Source organism: Lycium ferocissimum, chromosome 7, assembly GCF_029784015.1.
Source record: "Lycium ferocissimum isolate CSIRO_LF1 chromosome 7, AGI_CSIRO_Lferr_CH_V1, whole genome shotgun sequence".
In the NCBI taxonomy this organism is placed as follows: Eukaryota; Viridiplantae; Streptophyta; class Magnoliopsida; order Solanales; family Solanaceae; genus Lycium; species Lycium ferocissimum.
The window spans coordinates 44,256,839-44,283,155 of record NC_081348.1 but is presented as its reverse complement, the minus strand read 5'-3'; the positions used below and the strand labels follow the sequence as shown (position 1 = coordinate 44,283,155).

The following is a 26,317-nucleotide window of genomic DNA, read 5'->3' as shown; positions in this document are numbered from 1 at the left end:
GGGCAAAAGGGACGTTAGTACATAGTGAATAGTACTAGTATGTAAAACTTCTTTGAAATGAAGAACATGGCATACATAGGTATAGAACATGATCGGAAGCGAATGTAACTTGAACATGAGCATGAAACGTGAGTAAAGTACGAAAACGATAATCAATGGAAATACATGTATATAAAACTTCTTGTAACGTGGGGAATGCTATAGTATAACCGACAACATGATGGTACGAGTACTTGCGTCCTACCGGGGGGAACACTCGCACCTTGCCGGGGGATATGAGATTTACGTGAAAATAAGCATGTAAGGATCAATGCATAAAGAAGGTGTTGCCTCTTGCGACAACCCTTATCCTACGGTGGCAACGTAGTTTCGGGGCTATACGAGCCTTCTCGGTTAACTAAGCAATCCCAAAAACATGAACATGATATAGTTGGCTAAGAAGCCCGTGATTTTCGTGAAATAACTTGTAAATAACTTGTAATCATGATTTCACGAAATAACTTGTAACATGGTTTCATGAAATAACTTGTCGTAGTCTTGCAAACATGTTCTTGATTCATGAGTAATAATAATAGTTCATAATTATATAAATAATTGACTTGAAAACATGCATGTGACTTGTTACATAAAATCATAAAATTCCATATAAACATAATGAGAATGCATGAGGAAGAATTCATGATTCGTGGATTAAGCTAGGGTTCCTAATAACCGTAATGGAAGATTAGGAATACAGTAACGAATATAGATACAAAATTCGTGTACATAAATACATAACTATGGGCTACCAATATGTTGGGTTTAATGCCTGGGTTTGTGCTTCGGGAATATCGAAAACGGAGCATGGGGAAGAACGTAGAGATTCCCGCATGTGGATGGAAGTTCTACATACCTTAATTGTTTCAACACTTGAATTAGAGACCTGAGTTTTTGAAAGTGTTTCCCCAAATTCTTGATTCTTGAATCTTGAACGGGTTTAGTTAGGGTTTACCAATATGTTGGATGGAGGAGATACCAAAAGCAAGGAATCCCTAGGAGATGTTTAATCAACACTTGTATGAGCTCCACAAGGAATACCAATGTTTTATCTATTTGAATAATGTGTCCCGGACCTAGAAAACCTATTTATAGGATGTCCAAAACGAGGAAAACTTTCGGACACAAATACCCCGTGCACCGTGCGCGGTTCGCACGTGGTGTCGCGTGTCGCATGTTGCATGTTGCAAAACCGTCGCGAGTCTTCATATCTTCACGTCATTCTTTGGTACCTCTCTGTCACCGAGATGCGATGACATATGCGACTCGCATGTGTCACATGCGAATCGCACATGGTGTCGCGTGGTGCGCGGATTCTTCTTGGCACCTCTACGACGACGACGCGATGCGACACCACTCGCGTCGACTCGCGTTCGCACGTGCGATTCGCGGTGATGCCTTAGTCTAGGCTCATGTTTTCTTTTGGTTTCTTTTGGTCTAGGATCATGCTCGAGGTCCGAGTTAATGGTACGGGGTGTTACAATATCTCCCCAGGATCATTCGTCCTCGAATGATGGGTCGTAGTCGAGGACATGGTGGGCATGGCTTGAATACACGGATGTGAAGGAAACATGACATGAAACATGAGACATGACATGATGTGATTACATGAAAACGTGAATACGAAGCATGAGACATGAAACATAAGCGCGGGTACATGACATGAGCGTGAAACATGAGACATGATATGTCATGGGCTATGGAAAGTTACCTTGAAGGTTATGCGCTTGTTGATCAAACAAGAATGGGTACTTGGATTTCATACCCTCCTCGGCTTCCCGTGTAGCTTCCTCAACCTTCGACTCCTCCACGGGACTTTCCTTTGAGGCCACTTCTTTGGTTCTCAACTTGCGAATTTGACGGTCAGAATGGCTACGGGAATCTCCTCGTAAGTCAAACCATCATTAATTGATATGGTATCAACGGGAACAACTAACGACGGGTCCCCTACACACTTCCTCCCAGCAACATGGACACATGGAATACGGGATGTACGGCAATCAAATCTTGTGGCAACTCGATTCATAAGCTACTAGACCAACCGCCCGCGAGAATTCTAGCAAGGTCCGATATATGCAGGATTTGAGTTTGCCTTTCTTGCCAAATCTCGCCTACACCGCTGCATGGGTGAGACTTTTAGGAACACCCCGATCATCGACTGAAAATTCTAATTCCCTTCGCCTCACATGCGTGTAAGACTTGGCGACTCGGCGGGGTTTCAAACGCTCACGAATTAACTTGCCTTCTCCGCGATAAACCAAATGCGGTCACCTCGCGACTGCTGCTTCGCGACTTCGAACCAGCGATTGGTGATCACTCGCCCGTACGAGCTTCCAACGGTGCCATCCCGGTACTGGCATGATAGGCATTATTGTCCGAAAACTCGATGAGCGGTGATCGTCGAGTACCTTTGAAATCCAAGACGCATGCCCTCGGCGTGTCCTCCGTGCGAATAGTACGCTGCTGCGCCCGTACGTTTGCGGATGAAAAGGCGATCTTCAGGTTCGCCTTGGTACCCGATCGCTACCGAAAGGATTTCCGAAGTCGACGTAAGCGGCACCACGATCCGAAATGATGGACAACGGTGTCCCCGTGCAATCGACAATCTCATTAACATACGGCTTGGCATAATCTTCTTGAATGCGTGGTCTTGGCCAGCAAAAAAGTGTGCGACTTAGTAAGCACATCAACGATCACCCAAATAAGTCGTGTCTCTGGCGAACGAGGTAAACGACACGAAGTCCATATTGATCATTTCCCGTTTCCGGACTGGAATATCGATAGTACGAGCCAAACCACCGAGCCTCTGGTGTTCGAAGACTTTCACTTGCGACAATTCGGACATTTAGCTACGAAGTACGCTGCATTCTTAACACCATATCATTCCGCTTCCAATAAATCTCCTTTAGATCATGGTACATTTAGTAGAACACGGGTGAATGGAATACACGGAATTGTGAGCTTCGACATGATTCTCTCTACGAGCCCATCTACGTCTGGAACACACAATCTACCTCGGTACCTCGAGGTACCGTCGTCTCCCCGCTTGTTCAAAAGCCGTCGTCTTGTGCTTGTGAATCCCCTCTTTCGGTACGACAAGTAGGGATCATTAAGCATTTCTCCTTGACTTCACGACTAAAGAGGGAAAGAGCTACGTACGAACAACCACACCTCCATCCTCGGAGTCCGCAAATCGAACTCGAATTGGCTAAACGGTGAACTTCCTTTGTCCATTCTCTTTATCTACGTCCCCGTGGGCTAAACTTCCCAACGCCGACTAAGGCACATCCGCTACAACATTTGCTTTCCCCGGATGGTAAAGAATGTCCACGTCGTAGTCCTTAAGCAATTCGAGCCATCTCCTTTTACTCGAATTCCAACTCCCTTTGCTTGAAGATATCTTGCGAGCTTTTATGGTGCAGTGAAAATATCAACATGCACTCCGTACGGATAATGACGCCATATCTTAAGTGCAAAAACAACATTTTGTAACTATAGGTCATGAGTCGGATAATTCTTTTCGTGAACCTTGAGTTGACGAGATGCATAAGCTACGACCTTACCGTGTTGCGTTAAGACACGTAGAGACCGACTCCGAAGCATCACAATAAACCACCGAACCCTTTAGGTTCCTACGGTAGAGTCAAAGCGGCGCGAGGGTTAATCTCGTTTTTTCAATTCCTCGAAAGCGCTCACGAAGCGTCGACCCGCGAAATTTAACTACCTTTTCATCAACTTGGTCGGTGGTCTTGGAAATAGATGAAAACCCTACTCGACGAAACGTCGGTAATAACTTTGAACCCGAAAGCTGCGGATATGCTGGCGATGTGGGTCTAGGCCAATTCTTAACGGCCTCGATCTTCGAGAGTCGAACTTTCGAACACCCTCGCCCCGAAATCACGCGACTAAGAAGGCTGCGACTTGAACCAAAATTCGCACTTAGAGAATTTTGCATACAACTTGCGGTCCTTGAGAATGCGAAGAACTATACGAAGGTGTTCTGCGTGCTCGGCCTCACTACGGGAGTAAATGAGGATATCATCTATGAAGACAATGACAAAGAGGTCGGTATGGCTTGAAAGACTCTATTCATGAGGTCCGTAAATCTGTAGGGCATTGGTCGACCGAAGGACATGACACGAAATTCGAAATGACCATATATACGGTTCTAAAAGCCGTCTTAGGAATATCTTGTCCCCTAACCTTAAGGTGCGATGGTAACGACCAGGAGATCTATCTTGGAGTAACATTGGGCACCACAAGGGCGGTCGAATAAGTCATCTTATTCGTGGAAGAGGGTATTTGTTCTTGATTGTGACTTTATTGGTGGCGATAGTCGATGCACATACGCAAAGAACCATCTTTCTTGCGCACAAAAGAGCGGGCACCCATTGGAGAGACAGCATTTGGTCGGATAAAACCACTTGTCTAGAAGATCTTTGAGTTGAGCCTTAAGCTGCTCGTAATTCAGGTGGAGCCGTCACATAAAGGTGGAATAGATATGGGTTTCGTGCCGAGGGAGTAGGTCCATTGCAAAATCAATTTCCCTATCGGGAGGGATTAGGGAAGATCCTCGGGAAAGACTTCGGAAACTCATTAACAACGAGAGGCCCGGGCGAAGAGTTGGGGTGCGGGAAAGCGAATCACTGACCGAAACGAGATGATAGATATAACCATGAGACACCGTTTTTAACTTGCCTTCGAGGTAAGAGATAAACCTACCGCTTGGGGCTTCTTTGAATTACCCTTCCACTACGAAGCGGCTCATTAGGAAACTTGAAATTTACGGCTTTTTGGTTCTACGATCGAGCGACGCATAACATGAATATAACCGAGTCCGTACCTATGATTACGTCGAAATCTACCATTTCTAACTCACATAAGTCGGCGTGGAATAACATGATGATAGACTCTGGCCCAGACAACCCTTATGACACGTCGGGCTATGACGGACTCACCAGCGGAGTTGACACTTCAAAGGTTCTTTTAGCTTTTCGGGTTCGATACCAAATTTTCTAGCAACGTAAGGGGTGACGTAGGATAGGGTGGATCCGGGGGTCCGTGAGAGCATAGACATCGGCGAAAACGGTGAGTATGCACAGCCTGACCATCGGTACGAGCATCGGTATCCACGGCCTTGATCAAAGCATACAAACGGTTTCGGGCCGCCGGCTTTCGTTCTGGGATCTAGGCGGTGCACGTCACTGCAGTTTGATTATTACGAAGGCAGAACGAATTTATTGAGCGGGTCCGGTGCCTCACTGTGTACTGTCGATTGAAGGGCAATCTCTCGAATATGGCCGGTGGCCACGCCCATGTAAATATTTGATCAATGACGGCTCGAGGATGCCTCCATAAAAGCAACGCAAATCGGATTGGTGAAGTTACTGCGAGTCTGTGGCCGAGGCCCAAGGGCCTGACGGCCTACAAGTGCTGACAGTTATCTCTCTGAACTTGAAAGCGGAGCACTTCTTTGTGGACGGAGCGGGTCCTCGCGCGACCTATTGTTAAAGAATTTCTGTTCATTGTTGTCCGATGTTTTGACCCTACTCTTGTTCGAACTCTTTGTCTTTCTCTTTACGCAAGGCTTCCTCACTCCTTTAGCCTCGTCTCATTGCCCTGTACAGCAACCATCTTGGAGATGGTCATTCCCCAGTACGTGCGGCAATGTTGGCCCCATCATACAAATGAGAATCGAAGTCCGCCAACAAACGCTTCTCGCTCCTCGCCCTCGTGTCACGGTACCATATTTGAAGCATGCTTGGCCAGGACGACAAACTCCCGAATAGTAGTCTGAGGGCGAGGGCGCCGTGCCATTTTGAGCTTCGGTGCTCAACCTTAGCTTCCTTGACCTGCGGCATAAGTGGTCCGAGGGAATGCTGCCAAACTCGTCCATTAGCAACGTCGGGTGCATCCTCACCTCGGGATAATTCCCAAGGTCGTACGGTGTTAGCAATGCTGCGGTGATGAGCTCGAAAGTAGGTTGCTTCCGGTTGTGGGCCATAATTCGAAGATGTTACGAAGACCATCTATGTAGTCCGAGGGTCTTCGTCTTTCTTTGTCCCCGTGAAGGCGGGGATTCGTTACGAGAAATCCTTAGTCTGAAGACTCTCCATTATGCCACGAACTTGACCCGGATTCGACGTTGGGCACAGAGGCGCTGCGATTGTGTGTGAGCATGTTGATAGCATTCCTAACATCTCCATCCGTATCGGTAGGAGGGTAGCGCAGGAGCGGTTGGGGGCGCGTGCGAGTCGGAACGGTCTCTTCGCGAGTTGCTTCCACGCTAGCCCTTTGGTGGTGGGTTGTGTTCCTTTTCTTGTACGTTCTCTTGTAAGGCATTTTTGAAAATACGTACACGCACGAATTAGAAAGATATCCTAAAAGTAATGCTCTAAACGCACGATCTAGAATATGAAAGAAGTGAGACAATCTGGATGTCTTGGTGGTCAATTTGTTTATATGTATGGGGCCACTCGCACATATAAAAGTGACCCCACTGGACACGGTTTCATAGACTCCCTAAAGACACTTGAACACAGGCTACGATACCAAGCTTTGTCACGCCCGAACCATGGCACAGGCGTAACACGGCACTCGGGCCTTGCTTGCGTGTGTCGGCGAACCTCGTAACTTGCTTGTCAACATGGGCATCAAGCAATATAATCTATGTGACGCATTTTAAATAAATCATGAAAATATAATTTGCGGAATAAAGTCTTGGAATTATAGCATAGCGTGAAAATTCTTGAAAACATAATATTAATAACGTAGGATGCGCCGAGCCGGCTACGTAAACTAACATCTGTTCTATGAAACCTCTAAAACATGTACGAATACTCGGCTACCCGGGACATGGCCCCGGACTACCATAGACTGCATACTAAATATGTATAGACTCCATGTGGAACCACGAGAGGAGTGGGGCTCGCGATAAGGGCGATGCGGGGTGATCTCTTTGCGCGGTAGTATGCTCACGAAAATCGGTATCTGCAGGAAGTGGGGCCACGGACAAAAGGGACGTTAGTACATAGTGAATAGTATAGTATGTAAAACTGTGCAAGAAACGAAAGAACATGGCATACATAGGTATAGAACATGATCGGAAACTGAATGTAACTTGAACATGAGCATGAAACGTGAGTAAAGTACGACTTGATAAATCAATGGAAATACATGTATATAAAAGCGCATAACGTGGGGAATGCTATAATTATGTGACAACATGGTGGTACTTGCGTCCTACCCATTGAGAACACTCGCAACCTCGCCGGGGATGAGATTTACGTGAAAATAAGCGTGAGGATCCGGTACATAAAGAAGGTGTTGCTACTTGCGGCAACCGCTTATCCTACGGTGGCAACGTAGTTTCGGGATATACGAGCCTTCTCGGTTAACTAAGCAATCCCAAAAACAGGAACATGATATAGTTGGCTAAGAAGCCCATGAATTTCGTGAAATAACTTGTAAATAACTTGTAATCATGATTTCACGAAATAACTTGTGACATGGTTTCATGAAATAACTTGTCGTGGTCTTGCAAACATGTTCTTGATTCATGAGTAATAATAATAGTTCATAATTATATAAATAATTGACTTGAAAGCATGCGTGTGACTTGTTACATAAAATCATAAAATTCCATATAAACATAATGAGAATGCATGAGGAAGAATTCATGATTCGTGGATTAAGCTAGGGTTCTAATATACGTAATGGAAGATTAGGAATACGATGTGAATATAGATACAAAATTCGTGTACATAAATACATAACTATGGGCTACCAATATGTTGGGTTTAATGCCCTAGGGTTTGTGCTTGAGGAATATCAAGAAACGGAGCATGAGGGAAGAACGTGAGATTCATGTGGATGGAAGTTCTACGTACCTTAATTGTTTTGACACTTGAATTAGAGACCTGAGTTTTTGAAAGTGTTTTCCCAATTCTTGATTCTTGAATCTTGAACAGGTTTTAGTTAGGGTTTACCAACGGTGTTGGGTGGAGGGAAGTACCCGACAAGAAATCACACAGGGATACTTAATCGACACTTATATGAGCTCATAGGAATACCGATATTTTTATCTCTTGAATAATGTGTCCCAGGACCACTAGAAAACCTATTTATAGGATGTCCAAAAACGAGGAAAAACTTTCAGACGAAAATACCCTGTGCACCATGTGCGGTTCGCACATGGTGTCGCATGTCGCATGTTGCACCAAAACCGTCGCAGGTGCTGCATATCTTCACGTCTTCTTTGGTACTTCTCTGTCACCAGATGCGATACCATATGCGACTCGCATGTGTCACATGCGAATCGCACATGGTGTCGCATGTGGTGCACCGCCTAAGTCTTCTTTGGCAAGTCTCGACGACGGATGCGACGCCACTGCGACTCGCGTGCATAACATGCGATTCGCGAGGTGATGCCGCTTCCTTGCGGTGATGCCTTAGTCTAGGCTGTGTTTTTCTTTTGGTTTCTTTTGGTCTAGGATCATGCTCAAGGTCCGAGTTAATGGTACGGGGTGTTACATGAGCCTTACTAGTACCATCTTTTGCCACGTGGCATTATTTAAACCCTTCATTACTTACTAACCCTCACCCCTTTTTACGAGTGATATATGTGAGCCATTTCGTTAATTTGTCCCAATTCCTTATAATACCCAAATTTCTTTAAAAACGAAAAGACATACAGACTCTTAATTCACACACTCATATCTACTCCCACACCGAGCTACACCTCATTAGTACACTATCTTTTTAACTGGTCTCTTTTTTTCTTAAATTTTTTTTTATGTGTTTTTTAAATCCCTTTAAAGAGCCATAAATACGTGAAAATTGATGTTGAATAAGATTAGATTCATAATCCAATTAAATAAGAGAGTATAGTTTTTCCATGTAAAATAATAATGTTATTAGTATAAGGGACAAACGTGTCCTTACATAATTTGTTACATAAAATTAGAAAATATGGAAGTTATATAGCAATATGATTCTAAAAGGGTGCACGTCAAGCACGGTGCATCAATGATAAATTGAAAAATAACATAAGTTAGTATTGATACCCAAGAGAGTCATGTATTACAAGAGATTGGGAAAAGACTTAATGCCACTGAACTTGACGAAATGACTCATATATGTCACCCGTAAAAAGGGGAGGGGTTGGTAAGTAATGAAGGGTTTAGATAATATCATGTGGCAAAATCTGAAGGTAGTAGGGCTCTGTTAGTCGTTAGTGGCACGAATGAACCAAGTGTGTCACGACGATGCATAAATGAAGCCAATTCTATCAACGTGTGGCATGAATGAGCCATTTTGAATAGTTCGATGGATATACGTAGGATCCATATATATAAATTTTATATCCAAGAACTTGAATGCCATATCCGAATTAATATGTAAAAAATTAAGTAATTTGACCCCCGTTATCTGAACTTTGCCATGTAAAGTGAAAATAGAAAGAGTATATACTAAACAAATTCTCAAACAATTATCAAGGATTGTGATATGGGATCGATAGGATTCTTCCGCACTTAATTAAACGTCTCGAGTTCGAGTTCAAGGTAAGAAAAATCATGATAAGAAGCATTTTTAAAAAAAAATAAACCTTACACGGTGTGAATCTGGAATAGTCGGGGACTCTAGTACAAATATCGACACAATACAAGACTGCAAAAACAAGTAATCAGTTCAAATCGAAATAGGCAAATAACGAAATGCATTATAAATGGTGCTACAAAATTAGACTGGTAGGTAAGTCATGCAAATCTATATAGAGTTAGTTTAAACCTGCTGTTCTTCATGAAACAGGACCACTTATATAGAGAGAGACAAGATTTGTTACATGTATAATCATTATTACAATTATTCAATAAATTGATTGGATCTGTAGTTGTCTTTCTGAATTAATGGCATTCAAATTGATAGGCATATTGTTAGTGGAAATAATAACTTTTGCACCATTTGTCTGGGGAGAAAAAAGTCTTGCAATTAAAAGCATTCAGGTATGTCTGTATCTTTATGTACATTACGTTACCCAAAAAAAAAAAAAAAAAAACATATTTCCATTTTCGTCAGATTCATCTAGTGTCATTTCAATGACCTTTGGTTATTTTCACCCAATGTCCGGTATTAATACTAGACCTCGATTTATTTAAATTTGCGCCAGGTACGTACGACCCATTTAAGCGGCTCCCTACCAAATTTTTTTTCATAACTAAGTTTCAAATATAGTACTAATTATGTTTTTCTCATGCATTAAGTTTGGTTTTTTTCTTTTTTCTTTTTGTTTCCACTTTTATTTTAGAGTGAAGATGGAGATGTCATTGACTGCATTGACATTTTCAAGCAGCCAGCTTTGTATCATCCTGCCTTGAAGAACCATAAAATCCAGGTAATTATTATAACTTATATATACGATCGTCTAAAAGAATTTTTTTTCACCGTCAAATCAACTATACGTAACCATTAACCATCTATAAAAAGTGGGAGTAGTAACATGAAAAACAATAAGTCAGGTCATTTATAAGTTAAAACTGTAAGTTGCTAGTATATATAAGTTAAATTGTTATATTTCATTCAAATAACTTGAGAATTAAAACCATTTGCTTCATTGATCATCAGATGACACCAAGCTACAATCCAGTAATGGAGACTACAAAAACAAATGACCAAGAAGAATCATACAAGTGTGTGACAACGCAAACATGGCATAAAAATGGAAGTTGTCCAAAAGGGACAATTCCCATTAGAAGAACACAAAATAATAAGAAGGATCAAATAAAGAAGCCTAGTTTCTTTCATCATGATAACGGCTTGAAGATTAACAAGGACATCAACCTTTCACAAAAGAACCACTCAGTAAGTATCTTTAAAATATGTGTAATTTTCTATTAGTGTAGTTTAATTGGTGATAGTACATGTTAATTAATTAATACATACTATTTTTATCACGTTACTACTTAATGTTTATTATAAAAAATTACTAGCAATTACATTTTAGGGGGAAATGGTCAAAAAATGCAAATCCATTGCTTAAATCGTCACTCAAATTAAATGAGAAGAGGGGTTGAAGGGTGTAATTTTTGTATATTGAAATCTGGTTGTTGTGGGTCGGGTTTTTATATTTATTTTATGCAATAGCTAAGTTCATGTGATCCCAGAAAATTAAAATAAGAAAATCTATGTAGACTGATATAAAATGCCACATAAGCTTATGGTAGCCGGAATTTGTAGAAAATAGAGCTATACATAAAAGTGACTTTACTGTAATAAATAAAAAAGATGACTTATTTATTATTTTCTATAGTAAAGTGACCATTTGAGTAATGGACTTTCGAAAATGTCCCTCTATTATATGAAATATCTTAATTTTATCGTTCATTGTTTTTTGGAGATCATTAAATCTGAATTCTGAAGTATAACAGAGTGTAACTCTAAGTCATAGTTAGAAGTAAATGGTAAAAAAAAAAATTTCCTGAAATATTTGTAACATATGGAATCCACCTGATCCACGTAAGATCTCCACTAAAATTAAAGACAAATACGAGATGAATTGCTAATGATGCTATCTACGCTAACAGATTGAACGACTCAATAGTATAATTGGGGGTGAGAGGGTGGTGGTGGTTAATATTGAGATATTTCGTATAATAAGAGGGTGAATTTAAACCTTGATTTTCCCTACATTTTAAGTGACATGATCATGTAAGTAGTATATATTGTGAATGCATAAAATTTAAATTCTTCCTTCCTATCTGACCCTACTTTTTTTGCCCTTTTCTTAATGAAGTTGACTATAATGCATACAGAAGGATATAGATATTCGGGAGCAAAAACAGACATGAAAACCTGGAATCCTCATGTCGAAGAAGATGATGAATATAGCACTTCTCGACTTGCTCTTATGAGTGGAGCTTACTATGATTATCAAGACATTGAATCTGGATGGGCTGTTAGTATATACTTTTGGCTTCAAATTAATAAATTATCTTTGACTTTTGATTAATTTAATTAAGCATAAGCAGAGTGTCAAACCTCTCTAACATCGTTTGTCTCGACATTTTTTGGTTGCTAAATGTTGTTATAGAGAACGTATAATATCACATAACATGAAAGATTGATTCCACATATAACATGCATGATTGTTATAATGAAATATTATTAGAGAGGATGGTAGTTATAGAGAGGTCTTATTATATATTTATTTATTTTGCGTTGCGCATGCTAGATTTTATTACTAATATTTTACTAAATAGTTGATTTCTAACATTTTAGGTAAATCCAAGGGTTTATGGTGATAGGAAGACACGATTTTTCACTTATTGGACTGTAAGTATCTTTAGATGTATCTTAATTTCTTAGTCATAATTGTTCGAGTTAAACTTATATACACAATTAGCATTTCCGTATACTTTTTTTCGTTATAGACTTATAGCGGGTAATTTATTTTATTTGTAAATATACAAATCCCGTATTTAAGGAAGCGTACATATAAATATCTCGACGTTTTACTTTGAATTTTTTTTCCAAAGTTCACACAATATAACTGTTTTGACAAGATTACTTACCATATTATTACATAAGGGTACATGACAACGTAATTTACCTTTTACACATACAAAAAAAATCTAGTGGTATCATATAGTCTCTTTCTTAGTATAAGTTAAATGTTATACTGTTCGTGTGTATAATTTATTCTCATTTTCTGTACGTACATTAATTGGTAACTTTTTAAAAAGAGAAGTAATCTTCTATAGAAGGTCAAAATACGGTGATAGTGTAAAATTTTTAATATAGTCGGGTACATATTGCCGTCCACAATAAGTGATATTAATAATTTGAAGAAAAAAAACATGTATATAACATGTTTAATATAATGTTGATAGTGTAACATTCTTGATGTAATATGTATTAAAGTTGTGTTTGGATGTTAAATGATAGACTGATGGATCAAGAGAAACAGGATGCTTTGACTTAACTTGCCCTGGTTTTGTACAAACAAGCCACGAGATAGCACTTGGTGCAGCTATATATCCAATCTCAACCCAAAATGGTCTCCCATATTCAATTACTGTTTACATCTACAAGGTTAGTAATTAATTAACAACATACACATTCCAGAGTATTATTTGTATCAGTGTAATTTAATCGGTCACAACAAGTTATTGCCTAAATTTTTTGTGGTCATCATGTGACTTAGGTTTGTTACGAAGAGTACACACTCTTATAGATCGACTTAACTCTTATAAGTTATATACACTGCCAATATAAAGAATTTCTTATACTATCAGGTCACCCAAAGAATATATAAGGGGAAACCTCTTTTAAAATGTGTGATTTGTAATCTTGAAAATAAGATATGTTACTCCTACAACAGGTAAATATTACGTGATGGTGTAAAAACTTCTTATATTGCCGGTTTATACGACCTAAACTCTATTAAATCCTAAGCTTAAGTTCTATGCACTCACAATGTATAGATTTTTTTATATCATCAGGTTAAGTTAGCCTGTAATAACAAGTTAATTTTCATAGGAAGTATGATATAGTGACTTGGAATATAGAATAACATATTGCAATGTCTATTTAAATTGCATTAATAGTATAAAAGATCTTTATAACTACAAAAAACAGTAATTAATCATGCAATTTGTCACTAATCTATTGGGAATTAGCCCGTAACTAACATGATCGTTAAACAAGATTAGTGACAATTTTTTATAATTTAGTGAGAAAAGTTGTTTATCATTAATTCCTCCTTTTTTGGGTAGTTGCTAGAATATATAACTTAAATTCTTCAACTCTTTCTTGCTTTAGGAATATAGATTTCTTTTTTCTTTGATGTTATTATAATTTTCATTTTCTTGTCCTAAATAGGATATTAATACTAGCAACTGGTGGCTACAATATGGAGGATCAATCAACATAGGATATTGGCCATCAGAGATCTTTGATGGTGGCCTAAAAGTCCATGCACAAACAGTTCAATGGGGTGGTGAAGTTTATAGCAAAAATGTAGGAAAACATCCTCACACAAAAACACAAATGGGGAGTGGAGCTTTTCCAGTTTTCATATTTGCAAATACTGGATTTATGAAGAATATGAGAATTCTTGATAATTCAATGGATTTGAAATTTCCACAAAATGTTGATGCTTATTCAGAGGAGTATAATTGTTATAGACCTCAATACATGGGTGATTATGTTGAAGAACCTGAGTTTCACTTTGGAGGGCCAGGAAGGAATCCAATGTGTCCTTGAATTTTGAAATAGGATAGCAAAGATACTAGAATACTATGGGATATTGTTTAGTTTATTTTCAATCTTGATTTTGCTTTAATGAGGATATGTTTCTTTTTTGTTTTTTCATTCAATGTTTCATATCCGATTTGCAGCTAGACTAATTTGAATTTGTGTCGAAGTCCCAATTCAAGGGTAAAGCACTCTAGGAAACACAGAGATGCACATGCCAAACAATTCTAGATTCCAGAACGATAGCAACCTCTTCTATTCCTATTTTCTATTATCGGCAATTGCCCAAATGTACAAAATCTATACACTGATACGTATATTAAAAAATAAAAAGAGATATGTATATTTGTATAGTATGTGTATATTATATGTATAGTAAATGTATATTATATGTATAGTATATTTATATTTAAGTATAAATATACAAAACCTATACATTTGCTGGATATTTAATTTATAAACTAGATCACTCAAAGGTATCTAGCTGTAAGTTTTCCATTCCTATTTTGGTGGAAGTGGATAATCTCTCTTATGATCCTAATGCAAAGCAAAAGACTAGATCTTCATTCTGAATATGTCAACTGGTTGAAAATATCAAACACATTCAGGAGGAAAACCTAGTCTTTCGTTTTGCTAGTAAGAAAGATCGCACAAAATTATCCTCTTATTTCCACTAAAATAGGAATAGAAGGAGTTGCTATCTTTCTCCATGTTTAAACCTTTAGATTTATAACTTGCATAATATTGAAATGTCATCTCTCTTGGATTCTTCAGTTATTTGCAAACCTAAAACCACAGCAAGTATCTCATACTATTATTTTGTATTACTTGTACACATAAGAATTTTAGTTATTTTCGGAAAGAAACAATGCAGTTCTCAATGACAACACCGAGAAAGAAAAAGCAACATGTCATTTCTATACCCAAAGAACTTGTTGTTGAGATATTACGAAGAGTACCTTGCCAAGATTTGTATGAAACTTTAAAGAAGGTATGTATGCAGTGGTGTTCGATCATCTATAGTGGGAGCTTTGCCTACTCACAAATTGAACGCGGAATATCAAAATCCTCATCATCATTCTCTCAATTGGAAGCAGTTGTTGTTTCTAGGACTGATGATAGACGTTGTGTCACAATTTCTGCCTTGGAATGGCACAGTATTCCAAACTATCCATTCGACGAACAAGAATATTGGAAGACCAAAGACATGTTTACAAAAAATGATGTATTTATAGACACATTAGAACCGGAAATTTACATGGCAAGGGCGAATTCTGTGAATGGTTTCGTGTGTTTCTAGAGTTGTGATGCTCGTCTCCATGTAAGCAATCCTATCACTAAAGAGTATTTCACTACTCCACCATATACAACAGATATAGGTTCGCATTATTATACACGCCGCCCTGCTTTACTTGGCTTTGGATTTTGCCATCTTTCGTATGAATACAAGGTAGTTGTTCTTGAAAATGCAGGATTATTAGATGGTGAGATTAAACCATTAGTTTTAACTGTTGGATCTGACCGTTCATGGAGGTCTTTGAAAGCAATTCCTGATAGAAAATTTGTTGCGCAATTTCAGATTTTTGGCGGTGTACATGTGAAGGGGGTATTATATTGGTACATGGAAACTTGTACGGTTACCGAATGGCTAGATAATCATGCAAATAATAGACTTAAAACCCTCATATGTTTTGATGTAACAAAAGAAGAAGTTGATATGATTGTGGTTCCAATTGAAAGCTTAGAAGAAGGATATGTAAATATTAGTATTGCAGAAAAGGGAGGAAAGCTTTGTTTGATAAACATAAATTATGGTCCCATATGCTCCCTTTTGATCGAGTTATATATTGCGCGCAATAATATTGATGACGATTTGAGTAGTTTAAATTCGTGGAAGAAAGAGCTGACTGTTACTGTTCCTAATATGGCTTATGGTATAAGAGTCAGGCACTTATTCGTCTTAATTGTTACTGATGAGATCATGGTGATTAGACTTAATCATAATGAAACCTATGGTTTTTTTGATGTAGCAACTGGAATGTTGTTGGGTGTACATGTTTTGGTTTGCTATGAAACTCTAGTCCCTTATGTGCCAAGTTTGGTTTCTCTTTTCCATCGTCCACCACTTTGAACTCTTCTTTTATGTGCTAGACTAGATTGCCATTGTTTTTTTTTCCCCTATTAATTTAGTCAGGAACCAACAAATATTGTAATGTTTTTAAGTTGTTTCAAACGTCAATTTTGTCATTTGCACTTTTGTCCCTATTTTTTCTGCTGGTCTTTAATTTTTACACTTCATCAAATGGGCTGATCTTAGATATTTGCCCTTTAAAATTGAACTCATGCCTAGAGGGGTATAAGTTATGCGTCATAATATCCAGGGTCGTTTGCCTCTTTGTCCCTATTTGTGTTGGTTTTTAATTTTTTCCCTTCAAATGGGCTGGTATTTAAACTTAGGGAAAGAACGTTGCTGCCCCTGAAAAATAAAATAATTATGCGCCCATACCACTTTTACTTTCATGCCCCTGAAACTATTTACCTGAAATGCCCCCAACGTTATGATATCAACATGGTATTTAAATATACTGAGATGATAGCATGTTCATTTATTCAAAAGACACATTTTTCTCAAAAAAACATTTATGATACCATCATCTTATATACATATGCTGTGATGATATCATGAAGAACTGTTTCTGTCCTTCAATGAGACACTCCTCAGTCCTCCGTGATACCCGGACAATATTTCATAAGTTTTAATTATTAGAAACCTCAATGAAATATTGTCCGGGTCACCGATTTAGTAGGAGTATTATATAATCAATGCTACAAAAGGGTACTTTTGGAATGTTGGTGAAACTAATGATTAAAACAACTTTGGTTACGAAATGTTTAAAATAAGAGAGGTGAATGTAATATTCGAAACCACAAGGAAAGTGAGTGTTAGACAGAGTGTCTCAAATCAAACCATAACCGTTATACGACTAAATTTGAGCCTCATTCTCTCCTAGAGGTCACTAAAGACCCCTTTTTTAATTTTAATAATAGATATTTAACCATCAAATTTCCCAATTAAATAATTTAACCCTTAAACTTTCCTTCTCCCTATAACCGAGTTAATTCCTTTGATGGTTATAACTTTAAAAAATCTTTAAATCGAATTTCCTACAAAAATCACTTTTTTTCATTTAGGACAATAATGGTCACTCAAAGTATCACTATTTTCCTCAAAAATAGAATTTTCAAACACCTCAAAAATATTATATTATTAGTCTTATGTGAAATATAATATATTCTTAATTTATTTCATGTTATGATATGCCATGTCACTAAAGACCCCTTTTTTAATTTTAATAATAGGCATATTTAGCTCATCAAATTCATATTTTATACCCAATTAAATATCACATGGTTAAAAAGCGGCAAAAGAATCAGACCGTGCTTTTTATTAAGCCACTTTTCAAATCTAAATTCTTTTTAATCTCGATTCAAATATATTATCTTTCAATTTAAATTAAAGTTCAAGTAATTTAATCTCTCTGTTCAAATTCATGTTTTTTTAAATAGCATATTTTTTTCCATATTAAACAACATATTCTTTCCACATTAAAATATAATTACACAGATAACACAAAAACTACATTTGTATTGGTTTAACTTTTAAAAAATCTAATTAAATCGTATATTTAAAAAATAAAGTTAGGGTAAATTTTTTCTCTTTATTTTTAGCTATCTATTCTTATATATGTAGTGTGCAATTTTTGGCATTTTCATTTTCATACAATCGAAGTCTTTTTATTTCTCATGCAAAAGGTATAGAATTTTCATTACTATAATACTTATTTTAAAATATTATATTATAACTCTTAATTACTTTTTATTTTGAAATATTATATTATTAGTCTTATGTGAAATATAATATATTCTTAATTTATTTCATATTATGATATAGATATTCCAACTTGTCAAGTTAATCATGTTAATACCTAGAAATATATTAAACTAAAGCTCTAAACAATTTTTTATATTTTAATTTTAATACTTACCTATAGATTTAAAAAAAATTCTCTCTTTTAATTCTAATTCATATAGATTACATGCTAGTTTGTTCCTTTGCCGACTTTTAACCGAGTCATATTTGATTACATATAAAATATGAATTTGATTAAATGAGTTTAATGAGTTAAATAAGTCTATTATTACAAAAAAAATTGGGGTTCTAATGATGTGGCATGCCAACTATCCACAAAAGGTGCAATTTTTCCAGGTGTTTAGTATTTTTGAGAAAAATAATGACATACTTGATCCATATAGATATCTTTATCAAGTTCCCCGTCACAAATTCTTCAAACAAAAACCGTATGACTTTTGTTGGAAATTCTTTAAACTTTGGTGACCATATAAGGAATTAACTCCCCTATAACCATATTACTAGTCACACACAATCAAAAAGACAAATCCTTGGTAGGAAGCTTCTTCAAACGCTTCTTCATCGTTAATGAGCCTTACGTGACGTTTAACAATAGTTCTTCTTGGTCTTTGTGAATCACGTGAATTATCTTCTTGGATTAATTGAGCTCCAGTGTGAGTATAGGCACCGAATGGAAAACCAAAATATAGAATCGACATTGTGGAAAACCAAAATATAGAATCAACAGAAAATGATATATTTATCGTTATGTATATTGCTCCAAATATAGAAGCCTAACTAATTTCTGGTATACGATACAAACCTACATACTCCATCTGTTGACAAACACATTATATTTGTACTGTACAGAGAGACGCATCCCGCACCGGAAATATAATAATCCCTCCGTCTCAAATTATTTGTCGTGATTCTCTTTTACATGTCCCTTAAAAAACATTAATTAGTAGGGTTTTTTAACCATTGTATCCTTCATTGGTATTTGAACAATCATAACATCACCCTAAAATTAAGATTGTTATAGTTTTCAAGAACAATAAATACGGGAAATGAAAAAAAAATCATCTTGAACTTCTAAAACAATAAATAATTTTTATTTAAGATAACTATTTTTAAAAATCATCATAAATAATTAGAGACCAAGGGAGTAATACCCACCGAGATATCCGTAGTAGTAATTTGAGCTAAGCTTATGATGAAAAAGCTACCAAAATTATCCTAAAACTTGTTGAGCTGACATAAATGCTGAATAGGCAAAAGATTTTGAAGAACTGTAAATAGTTGAGAGCTTGAGGATAGCACAGTAGTCTATTAAATAATGTCATACTTTATTTAAAACAAAATCTTGTCAGCCTATCAAATTTACTTATTAAAAAAGACAAAGAGTTAGTCGTATTACTGGTCAAGTTGCCAATGTGCTATAAAAAAATTGAAGGAACCTCAATCAATGTTCCAAACATTACCGTGTCCCAATTTGTTTTTATATATAAATATATATACAATCATATTATTGGTCAAGTTGCCAATGTGCTATAAAAAATTGAAGGAACCTCAATCAATGTTCCAAACATTACTGTGTCCCAATTTGTTTTATAATATATATATATATATATATACACACACACAAACATACAAGAACAATAACTACGGGAGAAAAAAGAAATCGTTATATAATTTTTATTTATAACTATTTTTAAAAATTCATAAATAATTAGAGACCAAGGGAGTAATAACGAGATATCCGTTAGTAATTTGAGCTTTAATCGCTGAATAGGCTTTTTAAGAACTGTCTTTTACACAACTTAAATTATTAATTATAGTGATTTATAATACTTTTGATGTAGTTTCTAAATGTGTAAAAAAATTCAAAATTTTTAAAGATTTTATGTTCAAATACATGATTAAAATTAAGAAGTTTGATTGTTGAAAAGCAAAAAAATATCAAACAATATATATATATACACACACAACCACACACAAGCGTTATATTGACACTTTTCGAGGATCGTAACTTTTATGTTTGTTTTATTAATTTAGTGATGTACTTTTTGATTAGTTGAAAAAAAATTCAAAATTTTTTAAATATTCACAAACATTAAAGAAATAAAAGAAAACTTTTAAATCTTGTGATCTAAAATAAAATAAAAATATTTATGTGGTTAGAAATCATCTCGTTAATCGTAATAGGTAAATTTTAAAGTAAATTATTAGTATCAAATAATAAAATGTGCATTCTTTTTTAATTAAAAAGGAAAGTGGCCCCTATAAATTTGGACAGAGGGAGTAATATTTAATTGTAATAATACTGTCTACATGTTCTTTCCAAATGGGTCCATGGCCAAATTTTTTTTTTGTCTTTTTCCCTATCAGGCTTTCACCCAAATCTTTGATTTTTTCCCTTCAAGAATCAGTTTTTGTTTCTTCACTTTATTTTCTTGTTTTTTTTTTTTTTTCCTCATTTACTATTATTCCCAACATTAGCCTTTTGTTCATCAATTGTACTATGGAGAAAAGGCTTTCTTCTTGTTCAAAGCAAAGTTAGAGTCTTATTGCTTCTGAAAGTTCTTGATTTGAGGTAAAGATTTGATTTTGATTTATGGGTCAATGGATTTAAGTGTTTTGTTAAGTGGGGTATATTAGTTTCGAGGACTTATGGGAAATTTGTGGTAAAGAACAGATTTTTTCATATTTCTAGTGTTTTTGCTTGTGGAATCTGAATTTGCAACTTACTAGAGAAATGGATTTTTGGCTTTGTGATTATTTGAATGGTTGATGCCTGTTCATGGGGAATTCTTGAATTAGTCCGTATTGAATAGTAGTTTGTTGTATCTACACCGCTGGGAGGTAGCAGGTATCTGTGAAATAGTTGAGGTGCTAGCAAGCTGGCCGGAACACCACTCTCGTTAAAAAAATAATTTTGTTGTAGCTGTGCTAATGAGATGTAGCCGGTATTCCGTGAAATAGTTGAGGTGCGAGCAAGCTGGCCTCGACACCATTATCGTTAAAAAAATTATTTTTTTGTATCTGTGATGGTAGAAAGTAGTAGGTATCTCGTGAAATTGTTGGGATGCGAGCGTGCTGGCCTGGATATCATTGTCGTTAAAACATAGTATTTTGTTGTATCTGTTAAAAGACTAGAAGAGGGGTAAGTGAAGAGAAGGGTAGAGGGGCGGGACCTGTTGTTCCCGAGTTTTGACTAGAAGAGGAGTAAGTGGAGAAGGGTAGAGGGGCGGCGTAACCATTATCCCTGAGTTTTGAAGGCTGCGGTTGGTCCTAAGGATTGGCCTCAAATGGATTTTTCCGTCATTTTAAAAAAAGAGAAGAGTACTGAGGTAGCAGGTATCCTTTGAAATTGTTGAGGTGCGAGCAAGCTGGCTTGGACAGCAAAGTCGTTACAATATATTATTTTGTTGTATCTGTTAACAGACTAGAAGAGGGGTAAGTGGAGAAGAGTAGAAGGCAGAACCGTTATTCCCGAGTTTCGACTAGAAGAGGAGTAAGTGGAGAAGGGTAGAGGGGCGGAACTATTATTCCTGAGTTTTGAAGGCTGCGGTTGGTCCTGAGGGTTGGCCTCAAACAGATTTCTCGATCGTTTTGGAAAAAAGGACTAGAAGAAGAGTGCTGAGGTGGAGGAAGATGAAGAGAGGGAAAGGTGAAGAGAAAGTTATGGGACCTATGTTTCCAAGGCTTCATGTTAATGATACAGAAAAAGGAGGTCCAAGAGCACCTCCAAGGAATAAGATGGCTCTTTATGAACAACTTAGTATCCCTTCCCAAAGATTCAATCCTGGTGATTTGCCTCTTAACTCCAATAACACTGCAAATGTGGTCCCTCCTTACTCAAGCCAGGTAAACCGAGTTCAATAGCTGTTTTTTACTTCATAAACAAGATACATTCTATATTTTACCAATAGTTTTAGGTCAGGACCTTTTGCTTGAATTTCACTTTTTTTTTTTTTTTTGATAAACGAGGTGTTTGTGCCAGCTTGCGCACCTCGACTAATTCCACGGGGTACTTGCTGCCTTCCACCATCGTAGGTACCGGGTAACTCTGTCCACCAATGCTTGGACATATAGGACGAAATCACCTAGTTTTTTTGCAACCTGGGACCTATGAATTTCCATTGTTATGATCCCGGATATAAGCAGTGGGTACATGTCCACTGTCTCAAAGCTAGAGCTATATGCGGTATATAAAAAATTTAGAGAATTTTTTTAAAGCATGTATAGATATTAAGAGGTGCATCACTGTCTTTAAAATTTGATCCCACCTCTACTAAGAAGTAGTTTTGGTTGTTGATTAGTCAATTGATCTTGATGTAGATGAAAGTTTGGATTGTTATTATTTGTCGTGGCTTCTTTTGCCTCTTTAAATCCCCCCTCCCACCTAAAAGAAAAAGAAAGAAAACGGAAAAAATTAATAGGTTGTTGATTCTTGTTATGGTAGATGGTAGTATAGTGGTATTTTGCCTTAACTGACTTGAATTCTAGTAAATTGCTTGAGGATGATAAAAGAATCAATTGTCATCACCTAATCATAGAGTACAAATTTTTTATCATTATCATGGCATCACTGCTAGTCTATGGTATGAAATGGTATCTGTTAACTTTTTGCTCTTGTGCATCTTTCTTTTCCTTTGAAGGAAGAAGGTTGGGCGGGGTCCGCGGGAAGAGGGGTGGGGGGGGGGGGGGTGTTCAATTCAAGCAGGGCTTACATTGAAATTTTGTCTTCTTTACCAAGTATCAAGAATTTCAAACTACTCCCCAAATTTTTCAGTTAAATTCTTCAATGTGTAATTCTTGGTACTCTGTCAATGTGTTCCCTTTTCTTATAGGTCTCTCTATGTATTTTGATCGTGGAATCCACATTAAATATGTCGTTTCGATGTCCATTTCTTCTCCTTGTGGTACTCCCTGTGACTGGTTTCAAGTTTTCTTGATTTGAACTTCATCTTTCCTGACTGAGCTGTTATTTATATTTTTAGCGCATGTATAGTAAGTTTTTCTTGTTGTTCGAATTTGTTATATCTGAGTTCAACTAAATTGTGTAGGGGAATGAACATGAAAGAAGTGTAGTTTCCTCAAGACAGCTTCCTGCATTAGGACATCCAGTTGAGAAGCCACATGGCCGTAATTCTGGTTCAAATACTCCATTGCGGGAAGTTAAGTCTAAAAAGCAAACAGAAAAGGAAGACTTTAGAGTTCCCACTTTTGGTAACTCCAAGGTGGATCAAGGACATGGGAAATTCTATAACAATATGGATATGGAAAAGCTCGCTCCCTTTAATCAGTCATTTTCAGGGTGCTCAAACAAAGAATTGAAAGAAATTACGGGCCTAATTACGAGACAGCATGGTAAAAGCCAGAATGGAGAGACCAATATTGTACGATTGGAATTCAGATCTGATTCTCAAGTTGATTGCACCGTTTTTTCGGGATCTGTCATGGATGTTGATAATGGTAATTCTTCTTTCCATTTGAATGGCTTCTCATCAGAACAGCAGATAAAACTAACAACCTTATTAATGATACAGACTCCCAGGAAGACAAGGCATGTAAATCGTCACAAACAGGCGAAATGGGCCAGTGTGATGACTTATCAGAGACTTCCATGGTGGAGTGTTTATCTGAAATGGACATATCTCCTGATGATGTTGTTAGAATAATTGGACAAAAACATTTCTGGAAAGCAAGACGAGCTATTGCCAAGTAAGTTTTGTGTCTTGGTGATAACTTTGATTGATTGTTGCATGTTTGAGCTTACCTGGTCATTGCATGGGCTTACATAGTCGTTTGCCCATCTCACGTGATCGCTGTTTGAGTTCTTGTTGTTATGTATAGGTCGAGTTGGGCTTCTCTTTTTCCAGCTGTTTGTCAAATGTACATTAGTCTTATATTAGTTTTTTTTTTTTTTTTTCATATTGACATTTCGGATACATGAACTTTAAAGAGGTAATCTTTTTTCTGTCTGTTATTTGTTGTCTTAATGCTGCCCCTATTGTCCTGTACAGCCAGCAGAGAATGCTTGCAGTTCAAATATTTGAGTTGCATCGACTACTCAAGGTAAGGCAGTTGTAGATGCCGATTTTGCTTCTAGTATCAGCAGTGAGATTTTTATAGCCTATTTGGCCAAACTTTTGGTAAGTTCAAGCACTTCCTTTTTTTGGAAAAAGAAAACACAAAACATTTTGTTTGGAGATTTGAAGTATTTCGCCGAAAAGAAAAAGTGCTATTGAGCATCAGCAGAAGCAGTTTTTCATAATTCGACTCTTAAAAGTATTTTTTGGAAAGATTGACCAAACACATGCGGAATTTCAATTCTAACAAAAGCGCTTCTCAAATGATTTGGCCAAATACAAACTACTGCAGTTCCACATTACTTTTTCGAAAGAAAAAAAGAAGCAGCACATTTTTTGAAAACTTGGCCAAACAGGTACATTCCTTATTTTTATTAGCTCAAATTTTCCTGTTTGTTATTGAATAGGTCCAGAAACTGATAGCTCGTTCGCCAAATGGGATGCTCGAAGATAGTGCTGCTTGTCTAGGCAAACCTTTAAAGAAGTTGTCTGATAAAAGAATTTCATTGGAATATTGTGTCGAAGCACCTGAAAATGTTTCGAAGTCCAAGAATGATACTGTAAAGCCTAAATCTAGGATGGAATGCAATGCCGAAAACAATGTAGGAAAGACATCTCCGTCATCTGTACAAAATGGTACCCTACCACCTCCAGAGAACCCACCGCCAACACCTGTAAAATATGACTCCCTTATGAGTCCTTGGTGCTTCAATCAACCTCGGGGGCACCAATGGTTGATACCCGTGATGTCTCCTTCTGAAGGACTCGTATACAAGCCAGTGTATGGAGGTTGTGGACCCCAAGGATTGACCCCAGTGACGAGAAACTTTTCAGCTCCATCATATGGACTTCCTTTTGCACCTCCGAATGGTCATGGCTACTTTCGGCCTTTTGGCATGCCAGTTATGAATCCAGCAATCCCATCTCCTGGTGCAACGGGTTCTCAAGGTCAGTTATCGGTAGGGAGAGCTAATTTTAACATTCAACACCAGAACTCAAGCAACGTTGAGAGTGAGAATGATGGAACCGTGCCAGAGGTTGTGAGATTGTCTCACTCTAGAGATTCTGAGTTACAGGCCAGCACTGCAAATAGTCCCAGTGAAAGAGCTCGTGGAGTAGACATGTGCAACTCTTCTCCAGCTATTGACAATCCCGTTTGTAGGCCTCAGCCTCGTTTTCCTAACCACCCTGCCCGAGTAATCAAAGTTGTACCTCATAATGCCAGGTCTGCTACAGAATCTGCTGCTCAGATTTTTCAGTCCATACAAGAAGAAAGAAAACAGTATTGACCCAGATTTCTTTCATCTGTAGGTAGTTCTCACTAAATTGACCATGTACTTCATCCAAGGTGATGAAGGTTTTTGGTCTATTTGTTGTTACCTCCTCATCTGTATTGTTGTAATTGGATTTCAAACTCAGTTGGTGAGCCACTTTGTAGATAGCATACCTGAAAATTACCTTATACCGTTGTTGCATGATTGTTTCGTGTTCCAGTGCTGACTTCTTTTGAATGGTTATATTTCGAGGTTAATTTTTCCCCACGTGTGTTACTACAACTAATTGGTTATTCGGTTTGATTGATGAACAAAGGAATTTAGTACGGAATAGTAGATTTAAGAACATGACTTTTTTTAACACTTTTTGTTGCACCCCTATCTTTAAAAGGTGAGGGTCGTTAATTATTGTTGTAGTAATAATGAACTCATTCTATTCTTGGGTTATCTGTTCTACATTCGCTCTTTGGTCTTGAGATATTGTGAAGGATGACAGACAAACTCTATGTTTTAACTTCTTTTTCTTTCCGGTTTAATTATATATCTGAAACTCACTACTTGATTGATTTAAATCCGCATCATGGCTGTGGGAAGATCGCTCTTTACAAAAAGATTCTCTATTCGCAGGGCTCCAACCCGATATCTCTAGTAGAACGTCAACCATCCCATCATACTCCTTGGTAATATACATTAACACTCTTATTTCTGAAATATTGCCATCAAACCATTAGGAGCAATTTAGTGATCTA

General features: G+C 37.1%; 2 protein-coding genes across 4 annotated transcripts; both read left to right on the top strand.

Moving 5' to 3' along the window:
* The first annotated feature begins 9,846 nt into the window (after positions 1-9,846).
* LOC132062244 (protein neprosin-like) lies at positions 9,847-14,426 on the top strand. The gene is made up of 7 exons (XM_059454852.1): positions 9,847-10,040; positions 10,343-10,429; positions 10,660-10,896; positions 11,789-11,989; positions 12,313-12,366; positions 12,979-13,125; positions 13,915-14,426. Exons 1-7 carry the CDS (start codon positions 9,945-9,947, stop codon positions 14,296-14,298), a joined length of 1,206 nt encoding a protein of 401 aa, XP_059310835.1. The 5' UTR covers positions 9,847-9,944; the 3' UTR covers positions 14,299-14,426.
* Positions 14,427-20,556: 6,130 nt separating this feature from the next.
* Positions 20,557-25,787, top strand: LOC132065279 (protein HEADING DATE 3B-like). Of its 3 annotated transcripts, none has more exons than XM_059458588.1 (5): positions 20,557-22,066; positions 23,269-23,677; positions 23,752-23,926; positions 24,229-24,280; positions 24,702-25,787. In XM_059458588.1, the coding sequence occupies exons 1-5, from the start codon at positions 21,854-21,856 to the stop codon at positions 25,581-25,583; spliced, it is 1,731 nt and encodes a 576-aa protein (XP_059314571.1). In that variant the 5' UTR covers positions 20,557-21,853; the 3' UTR covers positions 25,584-25,787. The 3 variants fall into 3 exon arrangements, with proteins under 3 accessions (XP_059314571.1, XP_059314572.1, XP_059314573.1); XM_059458589.1 differs by lacking the exon at positions 20,557-22,066 and adding an exon at positions 22,255-22,406; XM_059458590.1 differs by lacking the exon at positions 20,557-22,066 and adding an exon at positions 22,262-22,369.
* Positions 25,788-26,317: the final 530 nt, after the last annotated feature.